The sequence below is a fragment of the Malurus melanocephalus genome, unplaced genomic scaffold (genome assembly GCF_030028575.1).
Source record: "Malurus melanocephalus ecotype Western Australia unplaced genomic scaffold, MMel_1.1 scaffold_81, whole genome shotgun sequence".
Classification (NCBI taxonomy): domain Eukaryota; kingdom Metazoa; phylum Chordata; class Aves; order Passeriformes; family Maluridae; genus Malurus; species Malurus melanocephalus.
In genome coordinates, this window is record NW_026623313.1 from 918588 (window position 1) to 940366 (window position 21779).

Below are 21779 nucleotides of genomic sequence, written 5' to 3' on the forward strand. Positions count from 1 at the left end.
CCAGCTGGATTTTGCAGCACTGATTAGAATCTCTTGAGCCTGGCATTTTAGCCTGTTTTCAATCTACTTCACTATCTGCTTGTCTATTCAGCAGTTGGTTAATGAGGACACAGCCAGTGATGAAAGCCTTTCTGAAGCTGATTAACACCCTCTGCTCTCTCCTTGTCCACCAAGCTAGGTATTTCATCACAGAAGGCTATCAGGCTGATCAGGCACAATTTTCCCCTTCATATATCCATACTGATGACTCCCAATCATCTCCATATCCTTAATATATTTTGAAATAGTTTTCAGAATTATTTGCTCCAACACCTTCATGGGTATTGAGATAAGGATGACTGGCCTACTGTAGTTTCCTACATCTTCCCTCCTTGAAGCAAGACATGGCATCTGCATTGAATTTCTAGTCTTTCTCTGATCACCRTGTCCTTTCAAAGATACTTTAGACTGGCCTTGCAATGACATCTGCCAGCTCCCTCAGCACTTGTGGCTGCAGCCCACTGGGKCCCATGAACTTGTGTCCAGTTTGTTTAAATGTTTTGATCTTCTCTACTGAGGGTAAGCCTCCATTGTTCCCACTGGTCCCAGGAGCCTGGAATTTTTGAAAACAAATCTTACTAGTACAGAGAGGTGAAGAAGGCATTGAATATTTCTGACTTGTCCACATCCTGTATTACTGCAACCACACTCARCAGYAGGCCCACATTTTCTCTAGTCTCCCTTTKTCTGCCAATACACTTGCAGAAACCTGGACAGTACAGAGCTCTTCAGCTCCTCATTGCTCTCTAAACCATCAATGAACTGATGCCCTAGGAAAGCTGTCAGRGAGTGAAAGAGAAAATGCTGTTGTCCCTGTTTTAAAACATACACAACAGTTTGAGCATCTTTGCTATTAAAAACTGAAATGCAATCCTTTTCTCTGAATCTGAACCCACATTGATCCAGATTAATTCAATGACTACCAGRCTAAAGTAAGTGCTCAGTGTTTCCTTCAGGAGCTGATGCGCTTATTCAAAGCACTGAAATGTTTACTAGAGTWTAAAGTGGAATTTTGTATCCCACTTCTGCTTCCCCACAAACCAGTACTGCTGGTACTGGAGCACAATCTTACTTGTTCTCATTGTGACCTGTTGAACATTTACTTACAGGGGTAAAGTCCGGCGTCTGGACTACGTTCCTTTTACAAATCAAGTCTTGAGTTGAGCTGACAACCTGAAGCTTTCAGAGAGACAGAGTGTTAAAAGTATATTGATTTTAACTTCAGTTCAGACACAAACATGAATGCAATTGAGATGCTTCCTTAAAAATAGAATGAACCAGCCACGAACCTTAGAAGTGAATCCTTATGGCAAGAATAAGCATATTTGTTAAACCTAGCATTTATCTTTAACCTTTACTCCCACACACTTTTATAACCMTAAGCTCTGCCAGAGGGGACGTGACAGACATGGCAAATTAGGAGCAAGTGAAAGGGAAGCCAAGAGTCTTGACTTAAAAAGCAAAGGTTAGTGGAGATTCCAAGTCAGAGTGTGTTTCATTATTCTAACAAAACAAGTTTAAACACAAGTGTTGGACATGAAAACAAAGTATGAGCAAATAGAAATAGTGCTAGAGATCACTTTGCCTTCAATTAGTTTAATTTTGTAAAAAATACCATGGATTTTGAAAGATTCCTAATGCTGTAATATAACACTGCAAGAACACTGTAATAAAGTATGGGATGATAATCTCACATTTTTAACCCATCACAAAACTGAAAACAGAATTCATTTATCAATTTCTTTACACTTTAGCCCCTTCCTGTTACAGCTATTAGCCTGAATTCAGAACAAAAGTTGTTTCAAGTTTAATTGGAAAAAAAAAAAAACCCTTTAAAAATTAAATTTTACCAACAATTTTCTGGCAAAACTTGCATCTGTCTGGCCTTGGAAGCAGCCTGGATACAGTGATGGAATGGAGGTACTTTACTCTGTTCCTGCAAGGGGGCTCCCCATTAGTAACAAGGTGCTGGTTTTGCATCTTGCATGGYACTTGGCAATCTTTCTCACAAGAAAGGAATAGGAATTGCTAAGGAATTGCCAAGGAATAAGGTTGTTTTTTTTTCCATTTTGTATGTGAAAATCTCAAAGCAAAAATCCAGGTGAATTGGCCAAGATGACATAGTGATGGTGAAGCCAGGAAACAAAGCCTAGAGCTGCTCCCCAGGTCCCAGCACTGGGCAAATTCTTTTGCCTGTACCTGCCACCAAACAGCACAACAGTAAAAGGCACAGTTTTGCTTTCCTAGCCCAGGTTTTCTATGAAACAGAGAAATAAGAACTGTTTTATTCATGGACTCAATGACTGACCCCTCATGTCATTTGGCTACTTACTRGTATTGTACCTACCTAGGCAAAGAATGCCCAAATGCCCCGAATATCCCACCTGTTGGGTTTGTTTGTTTGGCTGAAGGCTTGTTTTTACTCTCACACAGGCAGGATGAAAGCAGCAGGACAATTGCAGGCATCTCATACAGCTGACACTTCAGGCAGGGTTARGTCCCTTTTGCATTAATTCTTGTGCAAATGTGTGAGTTTTCCCTCTAACCTTGAAGTGTGAGGTGGCAAACCAGGACTCTCATTAGTGGTCATTCTCAGATACATGAATTTAATTAGCTTTCTGTAAAAAATACTCTAAGTGTTTGTTTTACATAACCAATTGCAATTTAAATCAGTCCTGGGAGGGACAGGGGGGCTCTTGCAGCACTCTGGAAATGTCACATTTCATAATTATTCCAGTTTGTCATTTGTAGCAGCTGTCAGTACACACAGATGAGTGTGTGATACCAAAGCAACCAAAGAGAGTTGCAAATAGTCAGAGGATGAACAAGTTCAGAAGGTACTTTGCTATCTACCACACTGCCAGCTGGATAGCACTTTACCTTGGCACGTAATACCACCTACAGCTCTAAAAAGGCAAAAATATGCATGACTCTGATGTTAAACTAATTGTGAAGCAGTTTAACTTTAAAAAGCTTGTCTGGCAGTAAGATTTTTCTTAAACAATCTGACACCTAAAATGGCATCTCACTGAACTATGGTGAAGAAAGCAAAAATCAGTTCAGCATYCCATATGACCTATTTGTTTTAAACAATAATGCATTCTACTACATCTGTTTTGGCACTTACTTGTAATAGACAATGTCTCTGTGCTGTAACCCGYGTGCCAAGCAGGAAAACAGCTCCAATGTCAAGCAAAGAGTGAAAGTTGTTCCTAAATTTCTTTTCATCTTCCATCCTTGGTTGTTTTGTTTTGGTTTTTTTACCAGTATTTCATACCCCCCTCTGTCCCTCCCCCCACCCATTTATTCTCTTTTTTCTGTTTCCATTTCATGCTGTAATTATAGCTAYGACTGGCACTAGTTCAACTCTGAACTGCACTGAATTTTTGTGTAGTGCCCATATCTAACTCCTCTTTTACTCCTAAAACTCCCGAAATGAGGGGAGAAGAGCCCTGCACTTTTACATGGCCATCTCTCTGGCCAGGTTACAGAGGAAGGATTAGAGCATCCAGGTAGAATGCAATATAAATATGTCACAGCAGAGCCTACTGTCTAAGGACTATTCTACTTTTTTTTTTCTTTACATTTTGGTATTTATATTTTTACATATAGGTATCTGACTATTTATCACAGTAGCTTCTGAATAATATTTTGTAAGGCAAAGTATGAAGTTTGATGCTTTTTCCCTCTTAACAGCTTYCAAAATCCCCCTTTTTCTTGTTGACAAATGGTCAAGAGGCTGACAATAGCCTTTTTTCCCTCCCCCAATGATTWTTATCACAGTAAATGTACAACTTCTCCTCATTCCCTATAATCATTCCTTAATGTTAGACTTATTTCAGTCTCAGGACTGCTGAATCCTTCTACASGGAGAAAAGACGTCTGAGACTGAATTATTACCTGTCTTGAGAAATTCAGTCATATATTACAAGMTATCTCCCCCCTTCTGCCTAAAARTACAAACCACAGTGTGAAGTATTTCTTTTCCAAAGAGATCTGCATTAGTTTTTTATATTTTCCCAGAATGTTTGGAATGCACATTTCCAAATCAGTCTCTTCCCTAGAGGGTTAATAATTAGCAAACTGACTTCCCCAGCTGGTTTTGTTCAAAGTGCCGTCATCCTAYTGAATTCAGTCAACATCTATCAGAAACAAAGACGTCAAACAAAACATATTAGGCTTCAGTATTCTCTTGTGAAGTTTTGGCCTCCAGCCAGAATATTTTGTTATTTTCTCTGTAAGCTTTATTTTTCTTTCCCTGACCAGCAGTTAGCATGGATCAAAAGAATGACTGCTTAAAAATGCAATCATAAAAACAATAAATACTAGCACTAACATAGCACTATGCTCCTTTGGTTAAGTTTTGCATCTGTTCTGGGTGTCCTTATACTTGAGAACGTGAGGTTTTTAGCTTTTTTCAGGATCCCACAAATGTTTCTCAGTCTCCAGGGAAAACAGAAAACCTATGAGCTCTGTTTAAATATCTTTTCCAAAAGACTGAAGAATGTCCACGTCAGAAATAATTTTCTTTATTTTGCTGTTGTTATACAAAAGGATTAAATGTATCAAATTTCAAAAAGGAAATTTTTTATGGTTTTATGATCCTGGTAGAACTGGGGTCAACCATTCCTGCCCTTTCTCATATGGCTTTTCTTTGAATGTCATGGACTTTACAGCCCATCCCACAGTTCTTGAACCAGATTTGGCCACACATCAACTTCAGCAGATCCACGTGGAGCTAGGAACAGATATTTGTAAGCCTGCCAAAAGCTGCCCTGTCAGTCAGTCACATCTCAGTGCTTTGAACCAGGCAGTTGTTGTTCAGGAAGTTGCTGTTTCCACTACTGTGTTATACAAGAGGAAGAAAGGGGCGTTTGGGACATCACTGCCTCATGCACAGAACTGGGGCTTCTCCCCACAGGCTGGCCCCACCTGGGGCCCAGCTCCAGACTTGCTGAGGCATCTGGACTATTAAAAGTGCATCACAGAAACATCTTCAAAGTACAACYTGAGCAAAGAGATCATCAAGCATCCCATCACCTGGTCTGCCACAAAAATCAGAAAGTAGAAAAGAAACTAAAGCAAAAAAAATCAGTTTTTGCATATATCCTTCTATTTTTGAGTTCTTCATGTAGTGGTTCTGGGCCTCCACATCCTTTATCCTGGATTTGGATTTTATGTACCCAGGGCAGGTCGMGTGCCTGTGTCCCACTGGCTGCCATAGTAGATGAATTGGATGATTCAGCTTCACTYGTTCTCTATCCAGAGACAAACCACAAACTTAAGTAGAGGTTTTTTCTTATGTTCCAGCTGCATGGCATTTGTGTCCAGAGGTCCTGAATTCTGGCCTCTGAACACTGGTGTGGGTCAGAAAACTGGAAGGCGGGTTTGGGCTAGAAGGCAGTGGGATGATGCATCAGCAGTCCCACAAATGTTTACACACCAATATTTTCAGGTCAGGCTTACTCATTGTTACCCAAGGTGACCTGAAAGGGCCAYCCAGCAGTGCTGTGAATCAAATCCCCAGCAGCTGTGGTGGATTGATTTGTTTATTTCTAAACCACAGTTATTGAATGTAACAGTGCACGCTGACCCTGCCACTTGCTTTGGCTGCTTATTGCCAGCCCAGCTATCCCCACTTATCACCACGTATTGTCTGCTGCAGTTCAGTCACTTAATTCTTGTTCCAGTGTTCACAAATAGGAGGGATAACTGATCCCTGTTCTCYTGATACTTTTGCTTTCTCCAGTGAACGGTTCTTCCTTTTGTCTTTCCTTCCATGAGGGTTTGCTTTGTGCTACATCAGAGCAAGTGGTTGAACAATCTGTAAGARCAACTATGACTCACCCAAATTCCACTTTACATTTTTTTAATCAGGCAAGAATTGAGCATATTTTTATATAAATAGCAATAATTAAAAACCATATCATCAACACACACTAGATTCAGGAAGGTTGGGCAAGTGGGTGGTCAATGACAAGATGAAAAAAAACTGTCCAGAATGTTGAGGGGAAAAAAAAGCCCACATTGGCTTTCTTCCTTCTTCCATAACTTAATTACACCTGGATACCCTGCCAYGTGGTGTGTGTGCTCCAGAGGAGCCTGCAGGGATAAAGGCTACATAGCTGTGTTTCTGGGTATGGTGAGAGGGGAACAGCCACTCTGTTATTTATACTACAAATATGTTAAAGGGTAAAGTAGCCACTGTTCCTGTATGTATTCTAAATATCTCTTCTTTCCAGACAAAAAGCCTCACATGATGCATTTCCACATTTAACTGAACCTTATGTCTTTTACAGCTACAATGTATCCCATATGTAAAATTCCATCTTCAATATTTACTTTTGAAACAATAATGAGAATAATTTAATTTTCCCCTCAACATAATTTTCATCCCAGAAGACTAGCAGGGCATGATAGGCAGCAGCATGAATATTACCTTCTTACATTTTCAGAAAGAATCCTTCTGGTATTCTTGAATATAAAATATTGCCTAGGTCATGTAAGCCCTTAGATAGCTGTCAGATTTYGGGTACGTAACAGTAAGCCGGCTAGCATGAACAGTAAACTTACCAAAACAAACTAATACAGATGAAGCAGAGTTGGGACCATAAAAAATGAAGTCTTACATGACTCAGAATATTCTTTCACTTAATATATTAAGAGTTTGTGTATGCCAGCTCACTGGCAATGTCCGATGTTATGGATTCTGCTYGCACACCTGAATGAACCTGGAAACATTAAACTCTGGGCTGGTGTCCCAAATCCAGCGTCAGTGAAGCCACACAGCCCAAAGCTGCTGATGAGGTGGAGTCTGTCTGTTCTCAGCTCTGTGGGGACTTTCCAGGGCCTTCTCATCTACAGTGCACACAAGGTTTATGGCAAAGCAGATTTAATCAGGTTATGGCTGGGATCAAAGGCCTAAGATCATGCTTTAGAACAAATGACCTGAATAAATATCCGCAGAAGAGGAACGCATTTGATAATTTTCAGTGCTTTTTGTTTTTTCAGGTAAAAAACAAAAGAGAACAGGATTTTTTTTTTGTACAACATAAATGGAAACCTTTAATTTCTAAAGATGAACATCCATCTATAAAAATCTGAAAAACTACAGGGATGGTATTGTTCTATGTTGTGTTTTCTGGGATACTGACCCAGCTGTTTCATTCCCCTAATCCACCCAGTGGTGTTGGATGGCCTTCAAGCACCGGGTGACAATCCCCACTGCTGCAGGCCATCCACCTCGGTACACAGCAGGCTGTTAGTCTTGTGCCTTTCTGTGCATGGTTCACAAAGACAGGCTTCCCTATTTTCCTTTGCTAGCATGCAGAGAAGAGGAACTTTCAGCCTACTCTACACTTCAAGAATTATTTTGTATATACAAGTTTAGCCAYTGTTGATACTAAAAGAAAATGTTTTCAAACATTTATTTCTGAGAACCACAGTAGGAATTTTGTCTTTAGGCTGAGGTTAAGAAAAAAGTAGAATTTGTTACAACAATAGCAACAAGTCAACAAAAAGAAAAAAAAAAAAAAAGCCTGAGAAATAAAGAAAAAGGTAGTAGAAGTATTTTTGCTATTTTCTAGCTGTGCTCTTTTGGAAACAATTGCAGCTGAGAATCACTTCCGTGGTTATAAATTACCATGGTGTTACTCATAAGTATTGCAACAGGCTGGGTCTAGCACACTTCCTTAGACAAATGCAGTTTCTTCATCATAGGAGGACTGGGGAAGTCTCAGAAAAGCTCCAGAGTAAGGAAACGAGATAGTAAAAACTAAGGTTTTGAAGTGAGGTTTTATCACAAAATTATCCTCAGTGCCTTTTTTTAATGGTTAAGTTTCTAAGATCTAAATCCAAATCACGGTCATTCTGCATAAAGATAATGAATATAGAAAGGGATCAGGAACGCCTATGCTTTGGGCAACTTCCAGAATAAATTGGGAGGAGAAAAATAAATCTGCTTTCAACAGTGCAGTGGAAGGATTATTTATGCAGTAATTTATATCTTACTTTTTTATTTCCCATGAAAATTGGTAAGCAATTGCCTACACTGATASAGTCAAGAAATAAAATATTAAAATAAATCCCTTAACATGGCTGGAGCATTTTCATTGAATTACCTTCCCATGAAAGGCATCAGAAAAAAATATACCACAAAGATATACTTATTTATTATTTAGCAGCCTGAATGGATTTTCTCTTTACTCACCGAAGAAATGAAAAGCTCACAGACCAGTGCAAGGACTTGCTTTATCCCTTTCCGAGCACTTCAATGCGTTCATTAAAGCAGTTGAGAAGGAGCACAGACTTGGAAAGCCGTCTAAACGCCGTTTGGTGACATTGTGGCCGTGGCTGAGAACCCGCTCTGCACTTTGCTGTCCTGTGACTTGGGATTCTTGTTTAACTAAAYTTCTAAAGGACGAGGAGCAGATCCTAGCAGTATTTTCTCTCGCACAGCTCGTTTTCTCAGCTCTGTGTGCACCACTACCATCTACTGGCCGAACCGGGACCGAGTGTTTTTCCAAGCACCACGATCCACCTTATTCATCCCAGCTCAGAACAGCACGGCCGCCTGTGGGTTTGGCCCTGATGGTTACTCACCCATCTGCATCAGGGCTGCASATTTAACACTTTCGGTAAGAGCACTGAAAGAAGCTAACATGGCAAACAAAACCACAACCTTCACTTGCCTATTTAGGCTGCGGGGAAACCAGTTCTTGGACATAGGCAGAACTTAGGTGACATCGATGGAAGCTGCTGTGCTGCAAATCCATATCTCCCCCCATTTGTGGCAGAAACAAATAGACCACAGCCTCCACAATTCAGCAGGAAAGTTCCCCAGCCCATCACACATCCCTGGTGGCCCCAGCTCCCTCCTGCAGGGAACAGGTAGCAGGTTGGAAGAATATCTATAAATTAGTGCCATGATCCCACCCATCATCCTTAGTGATAGTGCTGTGGCTCCCACCTCCTTCCAGCACCTCATACACACACGTTCTGGGGTGTCCTCATCCGTGCCCTGGGAAACACTCAGAGCACCCTGTGTGTGGAGATCAATGCAGCACCCAGTGCAGTCACACAGCCAGGAAGAGGCTGGAGCCTGCTGTCCTCCAAACAGCATCATCCAGTGCAAGGCCTGGGCACTGCTCTTATGAGACACTAAATGCCTCTTCCCTTAGGGAAAGACTCAAGAAAAACTACAGCACAGAGAACTCTTAGTCATGCTTTAATTTTCCAGTTGAAATAACACAGTGAATCTCACTGCCAGAGTCATCAAGGTCAGAAGTAAAAACAGTCACCACATACTCTGATCAGGGAAAATATAGGAAACTTCTGATTAAGGGGAAACAATTGAAAGCCATTGGTAACAAAATCCAGAAGGAAGACTAGAAAGCAATCAATGATTACATTCTTGAGTGAATCATACCTGCAATTATAAAAAGTTAAATGATGAAATATTTAGAAATAAATATCAATCTGGTCTCTTCCTTCAAAACCACTTCAAATTAGGAAGAAACTTTGGACTTYGTTTTGTTTAATACAAACTCATTTACACCAATGTTAATCAACAATCACTGTTTTGAGATTAGGTTTATTGATTATRCCACTGACCTTCAGCTATATTTTAAGGAATAAAACATACCTCAAGGGAAACTGATAAAACATCTTTGTCAAGTTTTGTGAAAAAGTACAACTTCATTAACCATAGCAAAATCTGAGCAGAGTCTGTATAACTATCAACAGCACTGTAGCCCAATGAATACATGCTCTCAGAGATGACACAGCTTACTCTTGCAAACAAAAACCACCCTGCAAGCCACTCCCCTTGCTGAACTGTAAGGCAGCGGCATTTACACCCTCGAGAGTGAATGGGATGAAGGGGGTTTGTTGGTTTAAGTTTCTCCAACTGTAGTTTAGATATGTGAAATACTCATGGGGAAAGGAGAGAAAGCCRTAAGTTTTTTTTCTTCTTTTCTTTTGGTTGTAAAGAAGCTATCACAGTTAATACATATAAACAATAGATTATCTGACAATTGTGCTCAAAAGTTGCAGTTCACAAACTCTAATAGTGGACTGCAAATAAAAATAGTCCCACAGATAAATCTAGAGGATGAAACCAAAACTTGTAGAATATTACTGAATACTAATGTATGGGGTCAAACTACAAGACAGAATGTACACAGAAAAGCTATTCATATTTTATATGATAGAAAAATTTAAGATTAAAAACTTGTGATAGCTACAACTTGAAAGTTATCAAAAAGAGTAAACCAGTTCTGTAAACCAGCATAGAAAYATTCTATGCACTATGTAATTTTTAAAAATAGCCCTACACATAATTATGGCATGAACAGGCAATTTTTGGCCATATGAAATCTAATAAAAGGCAGTCATACATTCCTGTGCAAGTGCACAAATATTGTGTAAAAAYATTTCAGTTGGCCTTAGCTGCTTGCTTAATTCTGAGGAACACACCTCCAGCTCAGGGCTATTGCAAAATTTTTAGAATGAGTCACCTTGAAACAAGGAAACCATGAAACTGAACAACAAATACAGCCCTTTGCAGCAGCATTTAGAGGTGATGGAAACAACACGAAATCCTTTCTGAAGTAACCATGATTAAACATTTGTTTTTCCACACTGCAATAAAAATAAAAAAAATAAAATCCCTGAAAAGCTTCCAGGTGTTTTCAGAGAGGTGGGTGGAGGACTGGTTAGGGTGGTGGAATCCCAGGGAGAACAAGCATTTCTGTCTGGGCTGCTGCAACTGAAATTAAAACCTGAGCCTGGCTCCTTCATAACCATCAGCCTGCAGACCAACGGGTCAGCAMAATTCATCTTCTTTCTTAGCACCTTCATAGGAACACTGAAAGGGAAAGTGTCTGCTACRTGGGGTTAGAGGACTAGCACCCTTTGGGAACAGCAGTGTGGCTCCCCCAAATGCCACCCTTGGCTTTGGAGAGTGGGGTCTCAGCCAAGTGTCCATGAACACTGCTCACAGAAACACTGCAGGTGAGCAGTAAAGCCATTTGTTCCATACCTTCAGCAAAGTTTACAACAGTTTTTTTTTTCTTCAGCAGATACTGCCAAAATATGTTTTTAAGGGAGGTTGATGGGATTCCATGTCTGAAATAATCTAGGTGAGACATGGCAYAGCTAAATCTTTAACAGGATGATGGATGCATCTCAAATGGATATAATAAGTTCAGGATGACAAAGCCCATATGGCATCRTATCTCTAGACTAATTTATTTTATAACATGTACTAGGCATCACAGACCAAACTACCAAAACTCTGACAGTTTCAAGTGAAGAATGACTTCATCTCCCTGCAAGCTTGGAAATCTACATGGCAAGAATCTACTGTCTAAAAAACAACTGTTCATTTTGCAGAAAAACCAAAACTGTTCATTTTGCCAGTAAAAAAAAAGTCTTCCCCATAATCCTTGGAACATGTTTCAGAGTTCCTAAATTCAAGGCCAAATTTTAATGACAGCTCATAAGCACGTTCTGCAAACATTCCCAAAAGAAAAAGTTGCATGAAAATGCCTGCTGCTGTGGGACCTCCAGCGAGTGGTTGGAGGTTTATGATCTGTGGGTATTTTCAATTCCTGGCTTGTCTCAGAGAAGAAAATTTCTCTGTGGCTTTGCCTTGCATCCTCCTTCATCCTGCCACAAAGCAAAAGCTCTCCAGGGTAGAAAGCTCCTCCAGCATTCATACTGATGGCCATGAGGTTTTCTCAGGATATGGGCACCCTGAGGGACTCCTGAGAATGAGAAAACCACTGTAGGTTGTGAAATTTCACACAGAAGACAAGATCGCTTGCTACTTCTGATCAATTAATTGTTYTCACTTCTCTCAAAGTCAGAAATGAGGATGCTTTCTTCCAAAGTAGGACTATCAGCATTAATCTGTGGCAAATAGGCATTTCTGACCCACAGCATCCTGCGGAAGAGTTGGTTATTCTCTTTGTGCAGGCACCACAGGAAAAGGGAAATTGCAGCCAACATCACCAGTGTCACAAGAACAGCCAGAGCTACAAGCCCACTGTATGATGCTGAAAGGGAAGAACAGAAAACGTCAGCAAGCAAATATAGCTACAATTAAAGGTAATTCTAAATGTAAACATGCAGCTGTTTTATGGAAAACATATTATTCCTTATATGTCACACATTTTAAATTACAGGTTTAGCAGTGAAAAATGTTATCTCACGAAATATTAGCTACAGATGTGTATTACTTCTTATTAAAAAATAAAGCACTTACCTTTTTCAGAAGCTTCTGTTKCATAGATATCTGAAATAGAATCCAGAATGGTCACAAAATCATCCACAGAGGTAACAGAGGTTATTATGTATATTCATTTTAAAATGGATACTGAGAAGAAAATCTACCTAAAACCAACAAGAATAGCCTGTTCTTTGTTTAATTTGACTCATGTCAATGTTATTCTAACTGGCCAAGTTAAACATAATCTAGTATTTATTTAAAATCCCTTTAATTTGATGGAATATATCAACTGGCATTCGTGCAAGGATGAGCAGCAGTATTTACCCACTTTTTAAASTATAAATGCATGAACAGAACCATGCAGAGCTGGATCAATCTGGCTGATGGGTCTGGCAGTGAYTGAGGGATTTTGTGTGGGCTCTGGAAACACTTGACCTCTCTCACAGACCCACGTTCCTACTGCTGTGGTGCTTGCCCAGCTCTCCCAGGCTGGACCTGCCCACCCAGCAGGGGCTGTGGAGGTCACCCTGATGCCACAGGAAGGCTCCTGCAGTTGGCACTGACACAGCARCTGCCCAGGTTCCCCAAACAGAGCTCACCCACCCTGGCCAGGGCTTTTACTGGTACTTCTCTAATGCCAAGGGTCAGAATTAATTAAATGAAAACTAACTGCAAGTAAGCAAGTGACAAGGAGCAAATGAAACAATGGTTATAAGGACAGAATTGCCTTCTTTTATGGAAGCACGTACCTGCATCCATTTTACACACAAAACCCTTCTTTTCTTTGCAAGGAGATAATTGCCAGACTCCATCTGTGGTCCTCAAGCTGACACAGAAATTCCCTTTGAGATGATCAAATTCAGGCTCCCAGATGCCCCAGTTAGAATAATTTAAAGGAGAACCATCAAACCAGGAGACTGTCTCATCTATGGGTGGAAGATAAAAATAATTAGAAACTAGAATAAAATTTTGATAAATGTTTCTGTTTCAGTTAGATTTATCCTCACATAAAAAATATGGCATTATGGAATATCAGGATTTTGTCTGTTTGGTCACTGTATTACCTTTTTTACTGAAGGATTAGAAACATCCTATGTAGTTAACACTACAGAAGGCAATCTGTAAGGCATCTTTAAGAAGGAAGAAAAAAGGCATTTTACATGCATGTATGAATATCGAGTATTCAGAATGCTGGTAACATCTGCAGAAAGCTTCAGTGGTTTTACTGACGCATAAACAGGCAAAAATCAGTGAACAAAATCTCAAAAGACARCACTATTTTGGAAGATGGTTATGCTAGCATTAAAATAACCAAAACCCCCTAGMTTCTTACATGCACTTCTATTCCTCCCCAAACTTACTGTCTGTAACAAGCAGGAYGTTCAACCAAACCATTTGCAYGGAGTAACCAAAACTGTGTAATTCTTCCAAAATGAAGGCATTTTCATCTTCGTCTTGAATAGTAAGAAGATTTGATCCTACAAATTAAACACAGAACAATTTTTCAAGCAATCCATGCTGAATGTACTATTGTATTTCAAAAAGTTAACGTTACCAGTCTTAAGTGAAAAGCTTAAGAAGTCTGCTTATATAGTATAAGTTCTTAAATTTGTAATTAATGTGAAAATGCTCAGGCAAACATAAAACTCTTCTCACATGACTTCAAAACAAATTTGAAGGGGGAAAAGTTCAATTTACATATTATTGAAGAAACCAGTATTTTTACAGGGAGAGGAACCTTTTTTTTCGCTTATGTTGCCTCCAATTTCATAGTTGGCTTATGAGTTCCATTATTGTTATATTGAAACAGAGAAAACATATGCCATGATTTCAGTCATTTCAGAAAATAAWCTGTTTAAAGATATCACAATGACATTTGGTAGCTTAAAAATAATCACTTACCTTGATTTTTGCAGACTTCATATGCAGTATCAAAACTCATGCCCTGCAGAACTGTGGAAAAACTGTAGCAACTGTTTTTGAATTTGATCCAGGGTACAGTTTTTTCTGAACATAAGCCTTTATAGTCACTGAGTTTCTTTTCTGTGATAGAAGTAACAGCACAGCTTTATTGGCACAACAAAATACACATTAATATAGCATTCCACACACTGTTTTGGAGTAATGCTAATAAAGCACATTATTGTGTTATGCCTCAATTTTTTTCAAAGTGAAAACCTAGYGGTTGCATATACTTGTATTTAATGAGTACAGATGGTTTTATTTCTGATCAAAAGCCTTGCTGGATTGCAGCAGCAGGATCAGGAYAACCTAACTGATAGTGATGTGCAGAGCAGGTCATGAGCAAACCACGGGCCCAGGTGATCAACTCTGCTGAATGGGAGCAATTTGGAGAGCTGGGTGCTGCCACAAGACCCTGCAGTCCTGGACTGAATGGAGCTCCACCCCTGAATTCTGGATGCAGCTGAAGCCCAGGTAACTGACAGAGCATTGCAGAAAACACAACATATTTTAGGATACAGAAAAATATTCTTAACTAAAAAAGACTGCAAAATCTTTGATGTRCTTCTCAGCGAAGATGTGATTAATTTTTCACTTTGCTCTAAATGCTCCCCTTCGCCCATCCCAAAGTTAATTTCAGGAAACTGAATTTATTTCCCTTCAAGCTAGGTCATTAGCAATCCTCATTTTTCATCAGTAATATAATGCTCACTGATGAGACAGAGTAAGTAATTTTCCTGTTTCTTTTCCATAATGAAAGTTCTCTCTCCATTCTTCTACAGATCAGATCTGATGGCCAATGTTTTATTGGGAAAAAATGGTTTCACAAATAAGAAATACAGAGAAACGTACTTCAGTTTTAAATGATAGTTAGCCTTGCTTAACATTGCTTAACCTCAAACCCATTAATCTCCTTTCACATATTTCCACTGTCAGAGCATACACTTGCAGCTGCAAAGATTTAACATAAACTGTGGTTCTGACTTACCAGGTGGCACATGGCAAACTGCTCCTTGCAGAAATTGYTCACAATTTCCACTTTTCCAGTGCCCTGAAGTATCCATGTAAACACAGCTGCCAAAGGCCTGGGACTCATCATCTTCCCAGAAGGTAAACAAAGACCTGGTCCCATCCGACCACTCAAAGTTAAGCCCRTTCTGCCAAAACAAAGTTCACGTTATTGTTCTGATATGCTTTAGCACCATACAAATTAATCTTCTTTTGGTGGCATCCTCACCAGGTATTACAGAATGCCTAAATTTTCTAAAAGCTCAGTGGATCCAGATGGATCTATGAAAGGCAGAGCCAAGGATCCTCCCAACTCACTTTTGGGAGACTACAAACTACAGCTAATCTTTGGTTTTGAGCAAGCAGCTACTTGGGCCATTGGGCTACTACAAATGAAACAACAAAATTTCAATGTTGATGCAACAAAACATTTCTTTTTTCATGCTTTTAAAAGTCTTCTCTGGCATTTAGCTTTCAGTAGTCATTGTACCAAACTGGCTCTCACTTGACTTAAATGTTATGTCGAAAAAAAAATTAATAAATATATATAAAAAAAAATCAAAAGAAAAAAAAACAAAAAACCCCAAACCAAACAAAAAATGAAAAAAAAAAAAAAAAGGCTCAAATTTTCCAGGGTTTCATCTCCAGCTGCAAACTTTTCTAATCAATGACACAGCTCACTAACTTGTTACTGGAAAAACTCCTTTGCAGCATCATATTCACAGCCAGGTAATCTGCTACGTACATCAGAGGTGAAGAGGCCGATCCAGTGGCTGTACCCCAGGCGATTGACGATGACCGTGAGGAAAGCTTGGTGGTACTGGTCTGTAATGCTCACCAACTCTGCGCTGTTTGCCATGCACGCTTCCAAAGCTGAAGACCATGTAAAATTCCCACTTATTAGTTTATACATCCTGTTTCCATATTCTAAAGTATCWGGCACAGGATACATGTCAGATGCATTCGTAACGTGTCTGGATGTGTCTGTCATAAACAGAAAAAAAGAACTTATTTTTAAAACAGACAACTTGATCACAGCTGAGCATCTCCTAAATAAAAAAAATCAGAATTATCCTCGCAAAAAATTTAAAAAGTTGCAAACTCATTAGTTTTAGGAAGGCACTGTGAAATTTAAAAAGAAAAAACAATGACTACTAGAAAAGTATTTGAAATTACATCACAAAACTCATTACAGGAATGACAGAGTCTAATGTATTTTAAAACACCCCAAACCTGAATGAGGTTAATTGTATTGACTGCACCTTTGGAGGTCAGTAGAAATCAACTGGGATTTGGGCACATCCCAAATGTCCAGTACCAGTGGGCTGCCAAGTGCTTTTATCCCCAGATACCCGGCATGTAAATTAGATTACCTCTTTTTTGACCTGCTCTTATTAATAATTTCCAAGATCAGCCTRTATCATAAGGTCTGGCCTCAAAAATTACTCTATTGATACAGCCAAAAGGGTAACAAAGTGCATGCTTTTGAGCTTCTTGAGCTCTTCTTTAATATCCATGAGTCAAYGGAGGGAAGATCACAATGTGGCACTTAAAAGAGAAATCATCTGTGCACGGAGACTCAAACCTCTTTCTGATGATAAACTAACACAGCAACGTCCAAAACCATGAAAGGAATAAGCAGGGCTCTTGCATTTAAGAAACAGAGTCTCTCATGATAAATAAAAATCAGGAGATGAGACCATCTCACCCCAGCCCAGTCTGTGATGCTGCTGCACTCGCTCTTTTACAGGAGGCAAATGCCTTTGCTAATGTATGTGGATGCCTCCAGTATGCTTTAAAAAATGCTACCATTTTGATCCTGTTTGTCAGTTTGGATTAATTATTCCTCACTATAAAGCTTCTGTATGATTACAAAATGAAGTGGYTGCTTTGCTACAAGGTGGAATGTTTTTAGGCTTGGTTCCCTGTATGACTWAGAGAGGAGGAGTGTTAACAAACATCTTAAGATAGCAAATTCATTTATTACTTGTCATTCACAAATAATTTAAAATTAGAAATTTCTAAGCAAGAGGAAGTTCTGCTCTTGAGCTAACTGAAGCACCCTGTTTTGTTCCAGCTTTCAGTGTGTGGCACTGCTTAAAAAAGGCAGAAAATGCTGTAAATTGGTGACACAGTTCTAACCCAAGCATCACTGAGAGAGCAGAGCTCAGTTCAAACCCCCTGCTGCTTAATTTCATTTTAGTCTCCCTCAGAAAAGAATTCAAAAGAGGAGAAATGGAATGCAGGCAGGATGGCAGAAGCAAAACACCAGCTCATCCTTCCAGGAATTGACACATTTGTTTGGACACATAAGCAAATTTAGCAGTTCACTACTGCCAGCAAGAGGCTKTCTCAGTACTCCCTTTCCTTGCTTCTCTGCTCTTCCTGCTGCAAATTCCCTGCTCTGGTGTTTGCCTGACCCTGCGCAAAGCTGACACAGCCTGTAAAAAGCTGCAGAAAATCACATGATTTATACAAAAATAAATAAACAAAGCAGGAGGGGGGAAAAAAAGATAGGAAAGTTTTCTGCTGAATTAGCAAGCTGAACTGCATGATTGTTTTGGGGTGGTGCCACGAATGTCGCACTGGGGAGGCAGGACGGTCCCTTCAAAGCCAGGAACACCCTACTGTGCTTGGGGCAGCACTGAGCAGCACTGCAGCCACTGCCCATGGGCCCCCCTTGGGTCAAATCTTGAATTGTAACAAATGGTGTTTAAGCMTTATGAACTCCTTCAGCTTTAACCCACAGTGCTCAGTCAGGCATTAACGGGTTCAAGTGCTTATCTCAAAGACTTCGGGCTGGAGCAATGCTGATAAGAAGGTGTATCTTCACCAGACCACACCACTGGGATTCATTCCAAGAAAAGAAACTTTTTTTTTTTTTTGACGACTATGACCCAAAAAAGAGTAATTTGAGGAATGAGATGTTCCCCAAATGACCACCAGAGACGCTCAAAAGAACCCCTACTCTACTAAGTAAATAAGCTCTGAGARGTGATTTAAATATGCAAAAGAATTCACAGGACTGTTTAGCATATATGCATGAGTTTTGGGAAATGGAATGAATATGCATAAGCTACAGAGAACTYAACTGATCTGTTGGCTGGCTGCAGGGCAGGGAAGAGGAGAAAATATTCCCTGCACACCTGGCACCAAAATGAAGTAATGCAGCTTTCTAATGCTGAAATTACGGTGTTAGAGAGTTYTATTCCTGACTTTCRGTGACACAGCTGGGAAATGAGGATAGGATCCTGAGCAGTCACTGCAGCCCAAATCCTCTCCAGAACCCCRGCCACCCAACGCAATTGTTTTCCTTCCTGCCTTTCCATGCCTTCTCTATTTGTCTCAAGAACCAGCAAGAGGTTAAAATACAAACGTTTGGGAGGTAACTGAAAGAAACCCGCAGGAAAAGATATTTATTTATTTTTTCTGCACTATGCACAGGATTGCTCCAGCCCTTCTCACAATTGTACTTCCCAAYAAGTAAAACCCAGCTATGCTTTGCTTGAGCCACATGTGAGCACTGCCCAAAGCTTGYAATTGTTCTGCTTCTCAATTTGCTGTCCCTCCCCTCCCAAGCAGAAGCAGGAGAGTACTGTTTCCTAATCCCAGGGCTAAATTTAGGGGTGATAATATAATATAGAGCTGAGCTGTACAAAACCACCCCCACAGTAAAGGCAGAGGCCAAGGAGACTCCTTACAGGCTCGGATTACAGCCCTCCCTTTGCTTCAGGGTTAATAATTTGTTGCTGCTCTGTTTGGGGACATGTCCTGCTGGCACAGGTACAGCTGCCCCYGGGATGGGGCTCCAGAGCTGCCCACGGCTCTCAGCTGAGAGAATGTGGCTGGAGGAAACACAACAACCTGTGTTCCTCCCRAATGCTTCATGTTCTGACAGGGGAACTTTATGGTACCAGAATTAAAGAAGTGTGGTGCTAGAAAAGAGAAGCCAAGCTCTACTCAGTCAGCCAATCAGGTCCATGCTGTTCAGAAAAATACATTTTCTAGGGTCTGTTCTGATCTAATATGGCAAGTAACAAATCTCTACCCTAAATCATATTTTCATCAAAATTACTCTTATTTTAGCCTTTTGTAATTTCATGTGGTTACTCTGCTGTACTGAGAAAAAACACAAAATGTCATCTCTATTCCYTCTTCAAAGATACGCTAACAGAATRCTCAAAGTTAGGAGGAAAACTTAATAACAAAACATTTTTTTAGCAATTACTTCTACATCCCAGCTACTGATTTATTACATAGTGTAGAGCTAGTCTATCTAAATAGCAAACTGTCTTAGAAATTTTTTATGCTCCTTGTTAGAGAGACACTTATAAAAAGCTGCCTCTATATAAAAAAAAAGTAAGACAAATTCAATATCGTAAGAAAAGAGAACAGAAGCAAAGCAAGACAAAACCTTACCCTGAGTCTTTTGGCAGACAAACCCGTAATTTTTCTGACAGTTTTCTAAGTACCATTTTCCCGTAAGATAAAAATTAGGGTTATTTGATACCAATGTACACAGTGGAATCTGGTCTTGAATGTTAAAATGCTGTCTCTGCAATCAACACAGAACCTTTTATTAATTTAAAAATACACTGTGTAAAACAATGCAAAATCATTACATCAAATTTAGGAGAATAATTATCCGAAAGTCTGTATAACAAATATTTAGGTAGAACAATGAACAGTCCCCATAAATACAATTTGAAACCATAACCTCATAATTAAAAACTCACTAGCTTTCACAGAACAAACTAAAATGCTAACCCCAGTTGGGACTAACATGTTGTAAAGCAATGTATTAGAATAGGAAATTCGTAATCTTGTGCCTAAGCTTTGCTCAGACTGTATCTCATACTGACCATATAATTCAAACTGTGCTGCTTAAAACCAGCTGCAAGAGAAACTGGGAAGAGCCACGAATTTTGTAAATATCTGTCTTGACCATGCCTTTTTTTGCTATTTCTAGTAATGCCTGTGAATCTRTGCCTGAAGTTCTTTGAAGCTGCAAAAATTAAGAGGAGCCTGAACTGCTGTAACACCTTTGGCCTTGTCTTATGGAAGCCATAATTTTTAYGGATAAAAAACTTCTCACTGTTGTACCCCCCTGAAAATACTCACATCCACTACTTCAACTGGAGACCAGTTGGAATACATTTGAGGGTTTTCATTCAACCATTTTTCATAATGGTCACTCTGGAAACCTATCCAAACACTAGTTTTCCATCCATATAGATTCATTGTTATGAAAGCTAGAAAATTAAACAGAAATAAAATAAAATAAACMRGTAAGCMTTYAGGGATAGATGGAGTCTCTTGCAACACACTGAAGCATTGAAAAAATTAATTTCCAATCAATGATATTAAGTAGTTACTAGAAAATAAGAACATGAGTGRCATTCCAGTATCATCTAACTATAAATACAGTTAACTTGATTMATTTAATCGGGTCAGGATCTAGTCCATTAGCTAATAATACCATTCCAGTAATAAKACAGTCCAATTGAAGAGGCTTATCTCAGTTTCAGTTGAAAACAAGATTTCTCAGMCAAAGATAGCCAGTGAGATTCCTCTCACCTCCAACAAGTGGTTTTGCAAACGTGTGAAATTCAACTATAGCTTTTTTAAGAATAGGGCTTATAAATATTTCCAAATTTGCTGGTATTTATTTCTGACACTTCCAGCCTAGTGGTATGTCCTATACTATAGATCAGATTTTAAGTACTAGTAAAGGATAAAAATGAGATAATGAGGTAGAAATTTGAARCAGCCAGTTTTTAAATGGGTATTCCATTGTTGGGGGTATTTTAATGCATGGTAAGCACAAAAGAATTTGCAATTATTCCTTATAATATACCTGTCATATATCTCAGTGAACCTTTAAATTTTGGGAAACTGAGACAGAGAAATACTAATTTGTTTAAAATAGTGGAACCATGGGTAAGAGCTGAACGATCTTCTTTCCTAAATCTGTGTCCAACATTTAACTTTACTACAGCAGCCTAATGGAAAACAATGCTTTATTTATTAACATATCTGCAGCACTCTACCTTGCTCCAGTTCGTCTTCCAGGAAAGCAAGTGACCCATCATAGCTACTGCAGAATTCTTGTGCAGAGTACCAATTTCTCAGATGCTCTGGATCCTTTGGAATTTGTATTAAAAAACACTGTTTCAAAAAAAAAAAAAACAAAACAAACTCGCTTTGTTTGTTTTTCTCCAGTCATTTATCAATCACTAATAGTGATCACCAAAACAGTTCACATGCTGTTACTGAATGCTCAATATTTCACTGTTTTCTGCCCTGCCATGGACATCTCCACCATGCTCATTGTGAGTTTTCAGCTGTCATCTGGATTGCATTCAAATTAGTTGTTTCAAGGCAAACACAAATGAGGTTAAATTTATCCTCATAGTCACTGCAGCGAGCGCTGGGATAAATCCAGCCACCTTAATGCACGCTGCTGTGAAGGAAATTGGGCATTCAGGAAAAGCCAGATGAAACAGTTACCTTTTGACCCTCAACTGCAAATAGACTC

The 21779-nt window shown here is 39.4% G+C and overlaps 1 protein-coding gene across 1 annotated transcript in view; it reads right to left on the bottom strand.

Moving 5' to 3' along the window:
- Nucleotides 1–9229: 9229 nt before the first annotated feature.
- PLA2R1 (phospholipase A2 receptor 1) overlaps nucleotides 9230–21779 on the bottom strand; it is a 39096-nt gene continuing 26546 nt past the window's right edge. The window contains exons 21-30 of the mRNA XM_057367628.1: nucleotides 21292–21409; nucleotides 20363–20493; nucleotides 19661–19796; nucleotides 15987–16225; nucleotides 15222–15390; nucleotides 14174–14314; nucleotides 13633–13749; nucleotides 13021–13197; nucleotides 12308–12337; nucleotides 9230–12098 (exon numbers count right to left, since the gene is read on the bottom strand). Of these exons, the coding sequence (XP_057223611.1) occupies nucleotides 11881–12098; nucleotides 12308–12337; nucleotides 13021–13197; nucleotides 13633–13749; nucleotides 14174–14314; nucleotides 15222–15390; nucleotides 15987–16225; nucleotides 19661–19796; nucleotides 20363–20493; nucleotides 21292–21409 (1476 nt within the window). The 3' untranslated portion in view covers nucleotides 9230–11880. The remainder of the gene's footprint in view (nucleotides 12099–12307; nucleotides 12338–13020; nucleotides 13198–13632; nucleotides 13750–14173; nucleotides 14315–15221; nucleotides 15391–15986; nucleotides 16226–19660; nucleotides 19797–20362; nucleotides 20494–21291; nucleotides 21410–21779) is intronic.